Consider the following 17,341-nt stretch of genomic DNA (forward strand, 5'->3'; position numbering starts at 1 on the left):
AAGTCATGTCATGTTTGTTGTTCATCATACGGTAACTGGTAGTCAGGCACCTTCAGAACACTGCTGAGATTCCATCTCCCTGCAGAGTCGACAGTGCCACTCTGTGGCTGAAAAGAACACACAGTGTGTTCATGTAATACTCTAAACTGAAAACAAAAGGCATATATAGGAACAAACCTTACAAACCTTATCTTTCAAGCATGTCATATTTCGCAAATGATGTAAACATGGTAAACTGTCTTGATTTATTTCTATCTTGTCAAAATCTGGCACCAAATCAGCGTTCAATACAAAAGTATAAAATACATAAATTACGACATCAGAAATAATCAGCTAAATTTGATTGGGATTACTTCTCTTGAAGGATAAGATACAATAAATTAACATAAAAACAGAGTAAGTCAAGATAACGCAGTCAACGTTGAACATAGCTACTATACATCTTCAAGTATTATTGTAGTATACTTCTCGACAACGCATTCCCTTCCACAGGTAATGTTGTTCATGAGTCAAACTCTGGGCTCTGCTCAATCAGAACAGTGGTGTCATTCCTTCTCCGGCTGCTGAGGTCTAGACAGGACACCCCCAGAGCTATCAAACACAACCAGGCCTGGGGGAGAGAGAGGGGGAGAGGGGGGCATGAATAACAGGTTCTTAAGAACAGTAGAAATTAGTTGAATTTATAAATGTTTATGAACAGAAAGGTATGCTTAGTAAAACCTATAATCATTATACTACGAGTTGGCATTCCTACACATACAACTGCCCTCATAAATAACTAACAAATGGTTAACTGACTCAGTAGTAAAAGATTGAAACGGTCCTCTTGTTTTTTTTACCATTTAGGACTACTCAATGGTAGCACAGACGAAAATGCATTCAGAGTAAATTCCTGAAAATGACTACATACAATGACATGCAGACAAACTGTTGGTGAATGTTCTTGAATTGACTTGTTCTTTCTGACTTTTGTTGTGTTCAGAATATCACTATCTCTTGGCACTAAACATATTGTGAATTGGGAGTAAAACTTACCAGGTAACCCACAAATCCCAAATATGCTATGCAGAGAAAAGCTGCCAGAACGTACAGCCACACACTGTTAAATGTGGTGACGTAGATCACTACGAAGTACATGTTGATGCAACACACTAACAACACCAGAACGCCTCCACCGATCTTCCACACTCTGAAAAGAAAACGGATAGAATGAAAAAAATCTGTCTGAGGAAAAACATTTCCTACATAAATTTTCTCATCAGCTTTATCTTATGGCTTTTTTACATTATGCACTTGACTTACAATCCATTGGAAAATTCATTCATGAGGGAAGACAAACTGGTGAAAGTGAGGATGGGAATTAGGGCAAACGGCAGCTGTGAGAGAGGGGAAGAGAACGCCATAATGAAAATGTTATATTTTGGTAGACAACGTGTTCTCAGGTATACTATAAACACCAGCTTTAGAATAACTGTATCACCATACTGAATAGCTGTTCAAAAACCCAAGGATAGGGAGTGTCTCAATTCTCCACCTTTTTCCCTAAAGTGTGCACTTCCCCAAGTATATTGAAAAAGAATAGAATTGGTGTAAGAGTCAAGCTTACACCAACCCCATACTTTAAAATCCTTGCGGAGAAGTGCACAAGTGTACACTTCAGAGAAAAGGGTGGATGACTTCCTACTTCCCTCCATCCTACCTACGACCCCTAGTGCTCTCAGACCTGCATACTCTGCAGCACGTTGAGGAAGTCGTTCATGCCTGTCAGGTGTTCTACGTCCTGGAAGATAGCCACCAGCAGGGTCGGGGTGATGGCGATGGAGCGGGTCAAAAATACCCGTGCGAAACGGGACCAGTGCAGGTTCAAAAAGCCCTGGGGGAGGACAACAACATCCCTCTCTGTGACATGCATCGAGCTACAATCACAGCGTTATCTTCTTACAATCGCCATTACGAGCTAAGCCTTTGTTTTTAAAGGACTTGCTTAGATGCATTCATCAAACACAGACACTGTAGTAATTAGTAGTTGGGAGTTCAATAAATCGATTTTAAGGGACGACATTTAATTAAGGTGAGTCCAGTCCAAGGGGATCTCTCCATCCACTTGACTTTGATTGTCCTTGAACTACTCACCTCCATGACGAACTGTCCAGAGTAGGTCCCAGTCATGGTGGAGCTCTGCCCTGCAGCCAGGATCCCCACGGCCCAGATGTAGAGGGCCGCCGGGCCGAAGAAGCAGCCCAGCACCACCCCCTGCCACAGGGATCACATTCATGTCATGTTGGCAACACTCTAGCCTGGTTGACCAACATCTCTTTGTGGGGTTTCATGGTGCGGTTTCAGAGTACCAATGTGACATGGTCTGGTGAAAAGGTCTGTATGTCGACAATTCTCAAGTCGCGCAAATGACCAAACGATGGCTTCTTTAAAAAACCTAAAACCCTAACCCTAACAGTAACCCAACATTTTTTTTTATGTTTATGTTTATGTGTTGAAGAGGCCACTTGATATAACACACAACAGTTTTAGGATCACTAATATAAGTTGTGAATTGGATTAACTCTATCGTCTGCCATAGGCTACTGGGTAAGTGATACATGGCTTGTAAACAAACGTACGTTTTAGGACGTGTTCAAAAGCAAGGACTGTGTGATTATCTAATTATGTTTAGTTAGGTGTTTTTAGCATGCTGATGTTCTATCAGCATGCTGTGATGTGCGTTAGATGTTCATATTCTCTCTATTCAGCCTATTTAGCTGCCAGCTACTAGCAGCTGTTTTGCATGTATTTTGATTCAGAGCGAGTTTCTCCCTTTTCCGTTTGAGGTGTACCAACATTCAAATAATCTTCTTCAACTTTTTCAGATTTCAATGTATGACACATCATTTGAAAGCTTACAATCTTTTGGAAAAAACTGAAAAATTACCTTGCCCTACTTGAGGGCTTTTTCTCCAGACCCTGTCACAAATTACATTGGCACCAGGCTAGGAACACACCTACACCAGGGAAAACCTGAACAGTGGCATTCACTCTCCAGGAGCGAGAAGGACTTACCCCTCTATAGATGTCCACCTGTAGTGTGTCATTGTTCAGGGGGAACATATCTGAATGTGGACTGCCAGTTGCATTACACTGGTCATGCTAGAATGAAGAGTAACAAGAGGTGTCGTAAAAAAAAGCACAGAGTTACTAAATAGGTACAGGGTAACTTCATAAAGCGTGACTCAGTGTCTTTTTAGAAAATTCACACATCAAAGTACAATCCAAATGATTTGTTTCTCCTTAGATAACCTTGGTTTGTCAACAGATATGGTATACGTACCACTTCAATGTTTGTACGTCCATAGAAAGCCTGAGCGAACACAGCGACCACAAACACATTGATGATGAAAGAGAGAAAGAGTGCGAGGGTTGACTCGATGAAGAAGTATTTGTTGGCCTCCCGGACTTCCCTTTTGTTGGACCGATCGACCTCCCGAGACTGAGGGAGACACAGTTTTAAAGACTCATTTACTGAGTTGATTCAACTGTCCATTGACAAATAATCAAGCCTACTCCACCTTTCTGTAAGTATGTGCAGTACCCAAGCGATGAAATTAGATACGGCACAATTACAGTATACATGAATAGAGTATGTATGCTTTGGTTACCCTACCTTGACGAGGGCAGAGTGCAGGTAGATGTTGTGTGGCATAATGACAGCACCAACAATGCCCACAGCCTGTTGTAGCTGAGTCGGACCGCACCCCTCACAGTATGGCAAAAACATTCCCTTCAGGAGCTCCCCCTGGTCCGGACGCACTGTCACATACTGAGAGACACACAAGAAATTATGTACCGGTATACACAAGCACGCACGCACACACTGACACACAGGCCCGCATGAACACACACATACCTTCAAAGAGCACACAACATCCAGTACTGTATAACAACATCACACAGGCAAGGGGAAAGTGTTACAGTGATTCTACATGGTCATGAACCTGAGATCACTCCCTTCACAACCTTGTTCACAAAACAAATCAGGATTTTAAATGATCAAGTAAGATCAGTACATTCAAGTCTTCTGTACCTCATATCCAAAGGTGATGGCCATGACAGCAATAAGCACTGCAAAAAAGGCCTCTAGCTTCCTCAGACCTAAACAAGGAGGAGAGAACCCATTTACCTATTACTCTTTTACAACATAAAGACACAAGCGCGAATTGCTCCAATGGCCAGGAACTCACCATACTTGTCCAAGAAGAGGAAGACAAATGTGTCGATGATGGTGATGAGCACACCCCCCCACAGCGGGATCCTGCACACACAGGAAAACCATAAAGTCATTTAGATGGAACTCATGACCCCTGCAGTTTTGAAGTGAGTGATATTAAACCTGCTTACCTGCCAGAGGAGAGGAGGTTCAATGCGATAGAAGAACCGATCACCTCCTGCATGTCAGAACCAATGATAGCCAGCTCCACCATCAACCACAGGATGATACGAGGCACCTACAGGAAGACCGTATGAAAGGTTTTCAGAAGTCTACCGACATTCTGAGAATCATTTTTGTTCATGTGAATTAGCTAAATAAATCATGGAGAAACCACGCCAATGTTCAAATGTATGTGGCCGTCAGGGTTCGGACCTCAGTCCCCTGCATGCCACAACAACACCTCAGCCCTCCACCTCAACCTACTATTCCAATGCTATAAAATGACAATACAGCAATGGCATACTATTATGGCAATGTTAAGAGATGTGACAGTGTGAGTGACAAAGAGAGAGAGAGAGGGGGGCTGTCTCACAGTGGGGTACTGGCGATGGCAGACTTCAGCCAGGTGCATCCCTGTGACCACGCCCAGTCGAGCTGCCAGCCTCTGCAGCAGCAGGCCGATGATAGTAGCTCCCAGCAGCACCCACAGCAGCTGAGAGGAGAACACAGGTGCAGTCTGTCAATCAATCTCTGGTTGAGACAACTTGTAACTCAACCACTTGTATCATTAGAACCAGAGGTTCTACTATTATGACTATCATGGTTCTAATCAACATGCAGGAACATTTCTAAGAAGTCTACAGGACTAAATGAGATGAAATGAATGACCGATTTCTCTCACTGTGCCTCATATTCCAGGAGAAATGTTACAGGAGAAAGAAGCCATCCAGACCACGCACACAAGCCCTTAACAGTTTTGTGCAAACGTCGTGTCAAAATAGTTTATTGGATTCCGTAGGGAGATTGTAGTTATTCTATTCCATTCCATTCTATTATATTGTACACATATTATGGTTTAGGGTCTATCGGGACTGGAAAAAACGGCGGTGCCCCTTCCTGTACCTTGAACCCTGCTTTAGCACCAGATTGCAGGTCTGACTCAATATTTCCAGGGTCCAGATAGGCAATGCTCATCAGGAACCCAGGTCCTGTGAACGCCCACAGCTTACGAAAACTGAACATTGTCTAAATTAGGGGAGGAATAGGGTTTTACAGACATGCTCAAAACAAACAACAGACAATTTGAAACATACATACCGCTACATACATTGTATAATACAAGGTAATACCGAGGTATAAGACCTAGCCTGATCAGCCCAGATCTGTTAATCTACTACATTTTGTTGTGTCAGTACTTGCACTCTACTTGCAATGACAGTAAAGTTAAATCTAATCTAATCTAATGCTGTCTAGTGAGCCTATAACTACAGATGTTGGCTATACAGCAAAAACAGATCTGGGGCAACCAGGCTATAAAGTACCGTGACTGACTTTATATCCTATGAGAGCCCTTTCCCCACATACTTGGCTGTTATCCTCTGGAATGGGGACCTTCTGGTCAAAATAGGTGCTGGCCACAGTTTCATTCAGACCCTCACGAAATGCAGAGGGGGAGGGATCTCCACTCTGTGTGTGTGTGGTCTGGATGGCTTCTTTCTCCAGTGACATTTCTCCTGGAACATGAAGCACAGTGAGAGTAATCAATCAATCAATCAAATTCAAAGTCAATCAGGTTCAAGCACAAGCAGTTCAACCTTACAGCAACCTTACAGCAACTTCACAGGTTGCAATTTCATTCAGTGTGTAATTTACAACTTTTATTGCACAGTAATGTACTTTAAAAGTACTTTATAGTTCCTGTCGGTGCCAAGTATGAACTCTGTGACAGGGATACTGGCACACTGATTGTAGCACATGACATGTTAATTGTGCCATATTATCCAGTCATAGATTAGTGTTTACAATCTTGAAAACAGGCATTTGAGCCTGTAAGAAACTATTAATAACACCCAACATTAACCAGCCGTTTCAATGGCAATTCGAAACAACACAGATGTCTGTTTGTTTGCATTAAAAAACATTCTTATGATCTCAATAATATACACTTGGAGTGCAGGTTAACGAAGGGATGTTGTTACTCCTCAGTAGCTCTGTGTCTTACCTTCTCCGTGTGCATGATCCTGGTCTGTGGGCACACTGGGGGGTAAGGACGAGATGTGGATATCCTCAGGTAGAGAGTTTCTGTCTGAAAGCACACACACAGTTGTTAATTGTTGTTGTTAACACTATGTTAATTATAGTCTATAGAGGTTACATCATGGAATAGATGTAGGCCTATGTACACTCTGTATGCCTGTAAAAACTATGTACACAAAACTAATCCAAATCCAGCAAAAGTAACTGGGGCATTCTGTAAGCATTCATTACAGCATTGGATGAAAAATGCCACCCACTGAGCAGTTTCTTTAATGAAGTTATCATAAACAATTCAGAGGTCCGCTATAGAGTCACAAGATATCATGGACGATAGATTAGACGTATTCAATATGATTCTACATCATTATACAAAGACTATAATAAAATGTTATTTTTTAACATTGTTGGCTATCAAATCAATAGTGTTAGATCTTGATAGATCTCAAGATGAAGGATAGTCTGAAAGATAGTCTTACTCATCTAATGGAATCTTACCTGCGCTCTGAAAAGAGAACAACTTTGATACACCGAAACGCTTCATCTTCAAAAGTTAAAGAAAAAAAGAAAAAAAGAAAGTGCATTAATGACTCATCATCGACGAAGGAGGTTTGTGCCTGTAAGGCCCAACATCACAGCTATGTTTAATATAATGTCATTATGGTAGAGTTTCCGGATGCAATTCTGGATGCAATTCTGTCCACCATACTCTCCAGTAGAGATGGTAGACAATTCTAAGGTCACCCGTCAAGCGAAACTAGTTGTAGATTGACTCGAGTCAGAGCCATTGGCAGGTGTTGATTTTCCAGGTAAACCGGGAGCAAAGTCACATTCCGATGGCCAGTCTCCATGAAAGCCCCCATATGTCACGTGACTGCCATTATTTATCTGACATTTCTTATTTCCGTGTTCCATTTCTATTTCAAGTTGGTTTCAAGGTGTGTGGTATAAAGGTAACGCACTTATTCGGGGTTACAGAGGGGACTGACGAGAGACAAGTAAGCTATAGGTTACGTTACATTTTAAAACAAATCGTGCTTGACCATTTGGGCGCCTTCTAAAGCAAAAATGGTCATATAATACGATTGGTGGTGAATTGAATGAGTGTCCTGTTCCATACAGCAAGAAGGTCCATAGGTGGCGACAAATAGTGATTTATTGACTCCACTCAAGCGTTCATGACCACGCCGCAGCTGTTATGGAACAGAGAGCAGCAGGGCATCATGCATCACAGTGAGACAGGCAGGTAGATTTGAGATTTTCTGTTGAAGGCATATTAGGCAACTCAATTATGGTACTATGCACCATAATTGTGCCTATGTTTTGTCATGATTATGATTATAATGCAGTTACATTGTTTTAGCGTTGTAATGATGAGCTATAAAATAAATGTAAAAACTCTCTGGCCATAGGTTATTTACCTAATGTAGGCTATTAAGATGAAGCAGAGAAAAATAGCAGGCTAAGCAGTTCGACTAGGAATTAATGAATGATACAATCAATGCATGACCAGCAAATCATTATTATGGTACAAATAGGCTGCAGTAAAGAAAAGAAAAGACACAGGGGGAAACAGTGAATAGCAAGAGATCATCTGATCCCCATCTTTAATCCAATGGTTTACTTGTTATCAAATCTGAATCAGCACACAGCAGCAAACCCTCTGTATTGTGTGGACATGGACATGGCTGTATCACATTGCCAGTGTTCAGATTCACAAAGAGATTTGGTGCAATGAAACCAAATGAATAAAAGTGTTTATTTCGTCAAGCACCATTTTGAATAGAGCAAATTTGATGTGCTTATGTTATATGTGATGAGGCATAAACTCATATACCCATGCAACATTCACTGTGAAATGTACATATATCTTATTGCAGAGAAGATAGGAGTTGTTTGAATATTGATTAATTCATTCTTTTCATATTGTAGCCTATCCCTTGATCCTCTTATTTATTGTTGTTTACAGTCATGGCTGCTGTTCTCATATGATGGTTTGGATGTGGTGTGTGATTTTCTTTTCAGTCTGTAATCAACATTAGTAACAGTATCATCACACACACACACACACACACACACACACACACACACACACACACACACACACACACACACACACACACACACACACACACACCTAGTTGTTTGAAAATGCTTGCTTGTGGCATGTATGTGGAGTCAAAATTATCTCCTCAAATCTTACTTTCCGTATAAAATAAAAAATGAGTAGAAAATGATACAAAAAACAAGAACATCAAATAAAACAAAGAATGTCTTTATGTATCCTGAAATTAGACTGAAAAACGTCTGTCACTGTGGATTGAAGTTGTAAAGCTTGTAAAGTTGGACAATGTGCATGTTTAATATAGTTCGTTTAATGTAGTAAGTCTTTATCAGTTCCTCAATTATTAAAAAAAAAATGTGCATCTGCTTCTTTTGTTCAGAAGAAACTGTGGAAAGATCCTCATGTGTGCTGTTTGTCTGTCGCTGCTCCACACATCTCTTAGCACATTGTAACATCTGCAGGCTTGTCCATGAGTCTCTGTGTATCCTGTGGCCCAGTGCTTCCCCTACCATCGGCTGGATGTCCTAAGTGCCTGTCCAAGAAGAAATCATAGCGAAACACTGCACCATCCACTCTCCGCCCCCAGCCCAGACATGCCAAGTCTTATACTGTAGTGACTCTCATCACCACCTCACGGTTGGCGGTGACGCTAAGGCGGGGGTGGTTGGGCCGCAGCTGGCTCAGAATGTGCAAGATGGTGTAGCCACAGTGGTGGTTCAGAATAGTCCGGAACCTGCGGCTCCGTCGCCCCCGGCTGCTGCCCAGGCTGTGGGTGTTACTGCGAGAGCCCCGGCTCCCGTTCTTATTGGAACTCATCGGGTCTCCCAAGTCCTTTGATTTCTCATAATTTAGTACTTTCCACTGCTGATTGACAGCTTGCCATCGCTTGAATATTCGGTATACAGATGAGCCCTCATGGATGATAAGGCCTGGGCAGAGAGAGATAGTTGGAAAGGGACGAGGAGAGACAGGAGACAGGGTGGATGAGAGCATGAGAGATCCCTTGAGTAACACATTTTTTTTAAGACTCGAAATGAAATAATGTAAGTAATATGTAAGAATCAGTCACACATACAGCAACTATGTAGACAATAGACTATTGTTTGCATAACCACCCTGTGTTCGCTGCACAGTGCAGAAGATCAACACAAACACAGTACCATCTGCTTTCAGTCGGGTCTTACACACATGTACACACACACAAACACCCACAGACACACACACACACACACGCACACATACACACACACACATACACACACACACACACACACACACACACTCACACATGCACACAGACACACACACACACAATGACTGCATTGTGTTCTCACCTATGCAGACTATGTCCATGAAGCCGTACATGCCGTAGCAGATCTGGAAGAGCAGGTCCTGTCGCTGCCACTTGGCAGAGGGGCTGAGGGAGGACCAGACCAGCCAGGAGATGCTGGCGATGAGGAACAGAGAGCCCAGGATGATGGCAGCGATCTGGACCTTCTCGATCACCGTCAGGGAGATGGCCTGCCACTGAGAGGTAAACACATAGGCCAAGAATTAAGGCTACACTCTCAACACTTTGCTGGAGCGGGCAGAGGGACAATGACGCAACAGGAAAAAATGTGCCAGCACAATATGGTCGTTCTCACACCCCACCATCACTCACTGTGTGTGAGTGAGTGTCCAAGATGTGTTCTGGTTCAACGTGGGTGTGAAGTCTAGTGCAGACACTAGTGGAGTAGAGCAGAGCACCGCCCACTTGGATTGCTGTATTGTGCCATTTTTTATTTGCGCGTCTCTATGTGCCCACTGCTTCATCTTCACTCAGTCAAAACGTAAATAGACATTGAGATATTGTGATCGTTGGAGTATATCATGATATTGTTCAGCCAATTGTCTGTAAAAGTGCTTACAATTCCAGATTATGTGCCGTTCCAACTATTCCAATGCCAACTACAAGTGCCATCTCCCATGTTTTTCATGGCAAAGCACCAGCCATACACACTGGAGTCTACTCTCATTTCCTTGCCACCACCGTCAGCAGATCTGTGCTTTACGCTCCGAATGTGCAGGCAGAGCGTGGCAGTGGGCGCGTACTGGGCTGACATCAGAATACGCGCTGGAGCTCCATACGCACATTTGGCGCATAAAGCACAGATCCATGCACAGAGAATAGATGCCCAGGTGCGTAGAGTCTTGAACGCCTATTAGGCGAGATACGCTCACACCTTTTCAAAATGGGAATACCACATTTTGGAAAGTGCACAGCCAGAAGTGCATAAAAGGTGCAGACTGCAAGGAAATCAGAATAGACCCCACTATGCGCTGCAGTTCAGTAATGTAATATCAAATACTATCTTGATGCAGGTATTGCCCAACCCTGATTGATAGTGCACAAGGCACATATTTGTGTAGTGGATGATTGACTGCATGTTCATTGTCATTTGCCCAGTCACAGAGAGAGAGAGCATGGTTGAGGGGCGAGAGACTACTTACCTGCAGTGGGTTCTTGGTGCTGATTGCCAGCACATGATACTTGAAGTAGCAGAGTTCACAGCTCCAGGATCCTCTCTCGCTGATCCAGCGGATAAGACAGGGCTGGTGTGTACAGCGCACAGAGCCGGAACAGCGACATGGGCTCAACAGCTCCCCCTGCAGGACAGGACAAACACATACAACATGATTACAGTGCAGCCAGTCAACATTGGTTCAGCATTACACTAACACACCACTTATAGGGCCAAAACATTGCCTCATTCTAAGTGGTTTGCTATAGTGTGTTGTGGATATTGGAACGTAGCCAAAGTCTCTTCAACATCAGACATCCACCTTAGGTTTCACAAATCACAGTTTTAGCTTATTTCACTCTGAAATAAAAGCTCTGAAAATGTCAGTCAGTAAATGTTGAGGTAAACATAAATGCAAAAATGATGTCTAGGAATCATTAGTAGATCAATGCATGGCCACAGCTTGATGCCTGCCCCATTGGCTAGAGGAGGCCTATTAACGCACAGCAACATCAGCAGGGTGCAGGGAGATTTCAAGGGCAGGTAGGTGAAGGAGAGATAAGCCATTCAAACCCAACTGTTTGAAAGACTCTCACCGAACCCAATCAATACCAGTCTCTGCAGCACCTACAGCAAACATCACCCATGTTTGTGGTCAACAAGGAGGGAATTAATTTTCAGTATTTTTGTCAAAAAGCTTTCAATGAAAAGAGTAGTGTTACCATTGAAAGAAGTTAACTTTAATTTATTAAGTATGATGATGATCATTGCTGCTGTCTCTCACAGACTTACAAGTGCCTAATGATGTTTTCCCCCCCATCAAAGTATGTACAGATGGCAGTAATGACCAGAACAAGACCAGAACCAAATCCAAATGGTTTATAAACAAACCTGTATTTAGAAGTCCTTTAAAAACTACCCTCACTTCAAAAATAATTGGACCCCAGATCCCTCTGTTTATTACCAAGGACGGATAGAGAGATAGAAAATTTGAGTTTTTGCTTCAGTTGGTAAAGAGTGACCCATTTAACCCATGTTTCCTGCTCTTGCATTGCAAATATGCATTTGCATATTTAGTCAGCTATTCTCAGAGAAGGGTACTGCTATGACACTGACTGAATCATTTACGTCCTTTAACATGACTTTATTTCCCCTGTTTTGAATGTTCAATATATTTCATTATACCTCTCTCATAATAAATACTTTCATTGACTAACCACAACAAGGCCATTGGTATCTATGGGCAGGGGTGGGCCCAACCAATCCCCTCACCCCCCCACCCCGTCGGCCCCTGCCCACCCAAGGTGTTGGTTCTGGCACCGGGCCTGAACCACAAACATAATGTAGATGGCCAGTCAGTAACCATATGTGACACGGTCTGGTCATTTGGGCCGCAAGTCAGCAACCAATCAAAATGTTTTTATTTTGAAACACAGAAATATATTTCAACGTTGTTGAAAATCACAACACAAACTCGCTAGTCAAGCCAAAATACTGCAATGCAATGGATTCAGTGAATAATCTCCACTGCTACCTATTTAACTACAACACTACTTTACATTGTTAGCAAGCTCACAAAACAAGCTGTGTTAGTTGACTAGCGAGTGTATCATTGATTTTCAACAACGCTGAAATGTATTTACATTTTTCGAAAGTCTGAACATTAAATCGGATGCCGACTTTCGGACCAAATGACCAGACCGTGTCACATATGCCAATCAGACTACAAATTACTTGTCTGACATCATAAAGATAACATACTGCACAACAGATCCTATAAATCTTGTGCTATTTGCATGTTAAAATGCATTATCCCCATTATTTACATTTTCTTAGTGACCGTGCATGCAGAAATCACTAATAGCTGCTTTAAGCAAGAATTTTTATCTAATACTGGCAAAGCACACTGACTCTTGCAGTGTGGAATCAGTTAGACACCTACATGGCACTCTGACAGGTGACAGACAACTAATTAGGAGTCACATTCAGTTCCTCCCGCTGAGCAAGGTTATTATATCTGTAGAGGTAATGGGCCACCTGACAGGCACATGATTCTGTCCCCTGTTGTGACCTACTTGAATAATGAAATAACAATAAGATGACATCATGTGACCCAACTGAATGGCTTCTTCTTTGGTGATTATTGAGTTGACTGCTATTGAGGCAGAGCTAAAAGATAAGTTCATAATGTCATGTCAATCTAAGAGATTGATGTGGTTTTTTGCATAACTTAAGTATCTGGTCTGGATATACAGTATATATATATATATATATATATATATATATATATATATATATATATATGGGGTGTGTCCATGCGTGCGTGTGTGCATGGGTACGTGTGCTTGTACTTCCCAGGCCTTAGCAACAAATGAAAGGTAGAATTTGAAGTGCACAAGAGTCCTGTCTGTTCCTAGTGTTTCATAGCTCTGAGTTTACAGAGGCTATGAACACATATGGTGTAATAACACTGTTTGTGACAAACATAAAACCTTATAAAGTGACTCAGTTGTAATTTCCATCTGTGCTCTTACAGTCTTTACAGCAGGTGTCATTATCTGTAGTCCAAGGTTAACCTGCTTAGCCAGGCTGGCCAGGTTTCAGCACATCTGCTGTCTCAAGTTTTGGCTGCAGACCAAAGATATGTCTATTGTTCTACTCCATATTGTACAGGTGAGTGCTGTGGACTTTTTGGTAATTACATTTAGAAGACTGATTGCAAACAGATTGCATTTTATTTGATCACTGGACCTATTTTTGGAAAATTGGCATATAGATCACCATTATAGATAATGAATTGACATATCATTTGAATGAGGAGCGTGATTTGGTTTTATATAAATGGCACAACAAATATCTCTGCTTCGGCCTACTGTTTGTTACCCTCCATCCTACATGACCACTTTTTAAATGGCTAAACTTTCCCTGCTTGCTGGTCAGACTTCAGTTCTGGTTGCCTAGCCTTGCAAGTTGACCTTTTAACAAACATATGATGCTATATTCTCTGGTGATGGGAACACCTGGATAACCAGAATGTATTAAGACATAAGGCTCCACTATTCACTATTCACTATTGCCAGCATTTCTCAACCACAACAATTGGTTGCCTGTAGCCAAACAGGACATGATCCGCATACTGTAACCTACTGGGCTATATAGGCTATACTAATTACAACATTGGGCTCAATGGGCTGTGTTGTGGCGCGAAAAGCGGGACATCGTTGGGGCAATATTGGGATAGTAGTAGGCTATACACTGTACCTGCTCTAAGCCCTGGAAACAGATCCGACACTGGGGGTGGCGCATGCTGCTCGTCGTGCTGTTGAGCGACACGGCGTCCAGGCCCGCTTGCAGTTTGGGGTCCTTATCCTCAAACGCCAGGCTTCGTGGCCGAGGATCAGTCCCGTAGTACTCCTCCTCATCATCCCGGGAAGAGCAGTCAACAAAGGGAGGCCAGCCGCAGCCGCCCATCCCGAGTCCTCGCATGCAGCCTGACCGTCTTTCTGCGTCTGAGTCGGACTGTCTCGAATCGGATCGCATAAAAACCGTTACTTTAAGTTCGTTGAAAAACATGCGGATCCGATACTTGAACATGTTTGGCTTACATCTATATTAATTCTTGAGAAGGGAATATGAAACTTATATGAAAATAAAGTGATTTTAGGAAAGGACTCTTTTATTTGGGATATTATTATTATTATTATTATTATTATTATTATTATTATTATTATGCTACATGCTTATTATAGGGAAATGAAGCATCTGAAGCATCATCCGAGTAACATCACTTTTGAGATTGTAAACTTGTCTGGCTATTAGTGTTTAATGGTAGGCTAAGAAATGAAGGACCTCGTCTTGGTTGTTGCCCCTCTGATGGCATGTGTGTCTAAGCCAATGCGGATGAGAGATTTTCCTCTTCAACTGCCTGAGACACTTTCAATATTAATTTACAAACAACTCTGCAAATGCCGCTAGATTTATCTTCCGTTTACCGCCAAATACATGGTATTATAATGTACAATTATTAGAGTCAAATGCCTGAATTATCGATCTAAACACACATCATCAGATGCATTGCACTGGGTTTGCAGCAAAAATACACGTTTTGCTAGCCAAAGCAGAAGACTGCGAGAGAGAAGACCAGTGGAGGAGTAGTGAGCAATGTAGTGCTAAAAAATATGAAATGGGGAATAAAAAACAACGACATTCCATCCACACAGTCATAGCTGGGACTCTTGTCAAGAATCATAATCCAAAAGGGTGCGGAGTCTGCGGACGATGCAATGGAAGTTTCATTTAGATGTGAAGCTTTATGTCTTTGTATTGTTCCTCAGAAGCATCCCAGCCGTCAGATCAGGATTCTTCGATCCTATTCCTCCTTTGTAATGTTTCGGGTTGTTCCATCCAGAACACTCCCCATTCCACCCAACAGCCTCTCTGGCAAGATCCGATTTACAATCATGTCCACATGCATTTCAAGTATTGTTGAAAATACGACAGAAAATAGCGAAATACCACGTATTCCATCTTCATTCGAGATCCATCAGGATGTGTTTGCTTGATACGGATATATGCTGCATTGAGAAATGACAGCAAGTGACAGAGTACAAAGAGTTGCGGCTATTTTTCTAATTAGAGAGGCATTAAGATGTCTACGCATCAGATGGCAATTAATGGCATTGATTATTGGATCCGATGGTGATGATACCTACTGCTCTCTTGCGCTGGCTGATTCCTCCTCGAAATGGTCGGCTATGAGAGTGAACCAACGCAGCACCTACTTCCGGAGTACTAGCCTACTTCAGTGAAAAAAACACCGACTAATCGTCTAATTTCCCTTTTTTCTCCAAGTCACCTGTCTGTCTCCAGAGGTTGATGTGCTCCCTCTAGATCCCTCTCGTTGGGGAGGGAAGATTCCGCCGTTTGGTTGCGTATTGACAGGCGCCGCTGTCCAAGGTGCTGATCACTTGTGACGTACGCAGCCACACACACCGTACATGCCCGGGAAATATAAATGAAGCCTGGGCAGGGCAACGGTGTGTGTGTGTGTGTGTGTGTGTGTGTGTGTGTGTGTGTGTGCGTGTGTGTGTGTGTGTGTGTGTGTGTGTGTGAGAGAGAGAGAGAGAGAGAGAGAGAGAGACAGACAGAGAGACAGAGAGACAGAGAGACAGGGAGAGTGAAAGTTGAAAGAGAGACTATTTCTCTATTAATTACCCTCCATAACAGACGAACACAGTTGATCTATGGATTTGGACCAGGCAAGGTACTGTAAGGGTCATAAGATTCATAGTGTCACAGTGACGAAGAAAACCATGCCCTTTGGTGAAAGAAAAAATAGTCTCTTGGTCGTTTGTCAGAGTGGTGAGACAAGGTAATCACAAACTGGGAGTCAAGAGGTCAGTTTATTCTGGACTTGGAGAAATGCTGTATACGGTTATTGGTTGCTTCTTGACCACTGATTTACACTCAGCAGTCTAAACCATAGCAACAATGCTTGTTCCCACAAAATCCCCTATCATATTGATCTGAATGGATTTCAGACTCAGTCTGCACATACTGTAGATGTTTGTGCATGAAGCAAGCTGGTGTGTTTGAGATGCAATGCCATGGGCAAGCTAATGTATCACGTCACCTTGGCATTCCCCAAACGTTGCAATATATTAGAGTTGATCTACTCCATTGTTCAGCAATAACGGTGATGGGTTGTCCAAAGAGGTGGAATTCGTATTGATTCATATTTTTTTCTCCCTTTTTTGGTCTTTAAAGGGCACTCTTGCCATAATTCCACACTGCCTCACACATCTGTATTTGCTCTCTTCAATCCCATATAAAACCATTATTGTGTTTTCAATAGATTCCCTCATATCTCCTTCATTTCAATAGATTCCATCTTCTCTTAATGGACAGCAATGGGCTTGCTTTTCTAATGTTAATCAAACAAATGACTGCTTGTTGTTGTGTGTGGGTGGTTGTTATTACAGGATACCATCCTGAAGCTCAGGACCATTTACACCCCCCCCCCCCCCCCCTCCACCTGCCCCAACATTATCAGTTTGGTCAAAAACTGTCTACTACATTCTGTAAGAGAACTAGAAGAATGTTGATCACCAGATCCTTTCTCCCGTCCTGCCAGGCCAGATCCTCTTTCTGAGCACTAACAACATGCAGCCCGCGGCACAGCCCAATCTATCTGTTTCATTATTGATAGGCTTATTGACCTGTTTGTCTCTTCTTACTGATGAGAATGATCTCTTGTCCTGTGTGTTCTCGCTGTGAGGAATCCAAATCCATCCAGCCACATCATTCTCTCTCCTCCAT

The 17,341-nt window shown here is 42.4% G+C and overlaps 2 protein-coding genes across 2 annotated transcripts; both read right to left on the reverse strand.

Moving 5' to 3' along the window:
- Positions 1–321: 321 nt before the first annotated feature.
- On the reverse strand, positions 322–5,410 carry LOC308159448 (natural resistance-associated macrophage protein 2-like). The gene is made up of 13 exons (XM_080533239.1): positions 5,324–5,410; positions 4,794–4,913; positions 4,390–4,496; positions 4,233–4,303; positions 4,076–4,143; positions 3,656–3,811; positions 3,323–3,481; positions 3,055–3,141; positions 2,134–2,253; positions 1,724–1,873; positions 1,303–1,376; positions 1,036–1,189; positions 322–610 (listed from the first exon to the last, which is right to left on the reverse strand). Exons 1-13 carry the CDS (start codon positions 5,393–5,395, stop codon positions 503–505), a joined length of 1,446 nt encoding a protein of 481 aa, XP_080389365.1. The 5' UTR covers positions 5,396–5,410; the 3' UTR covers positions 322–502.
- A 3,712-nt stretch (positions 5,411–9,122) lies between these two features.
- Positions 9,123–14,649, reverse strand: marchf9 (membrane-associated ring finger (C3HC4) 9; the record flags this gene model as incomplete). Its single annotated transcript, XM_080533894.1, has 4 exons — positions 14,285–14,649; positions 11,013–11,168; positions 9,854–10,046; positions 9,123–9,448 (listed from the first exon to the last, which is right to left on the reverse strand). The coding sequence occupies exons 1-4, from the start codon at positions 14,615–14,617 to the stop codon at positions 9,123–9,125; spliced, it is 1,008 nt and encodes a 335-aa protein (XP_080390020.1). The 5' UTR covers positions 14,618–14,649.
- Between the last annotated feature and the right edge of the window lie 2,692 nt (positions 14,650–17,341).

The sequence above is a fragment of the Nansenia antarctica genome, assembly GCF_963989245.1.
Source record: "Nansenia antarctica genome assembly, chromosome: 6".
NCBI classification, from domain to species: domain Eukaryota; kingdom Metazoa; phylum Chordata; class Actinopteri; order Argentiniformes; family Microstomatidae; genus Nansenia; species Nansenia antarctica.

Bases quoted from the DNA above. Each gene is read 5' to 3' on its own strand.
- LOC308159448 (XM_080533239.1), bottom strand. From the start codon at position 5,395: ATGAGCATTGCCTATCTGGACCCTGGAAATATTGAGTCAGACCTGCAA. The intron at 4,914-5,323 runs GTACAGGAAGGG...TTCTCCTCTCAG, and splicing joins GTGCTAAAGCAGGGTTCAAG to CTGCTGTGGGTGCTGCTGGG. The intron at 2,254-3,054 runs GTAAGTCCTTCT...TCCCTGTGGCAG, and splicing joins AGGTGGACATCTATAGAGGG to GGGGTGGTGCTGGGCTGCTT.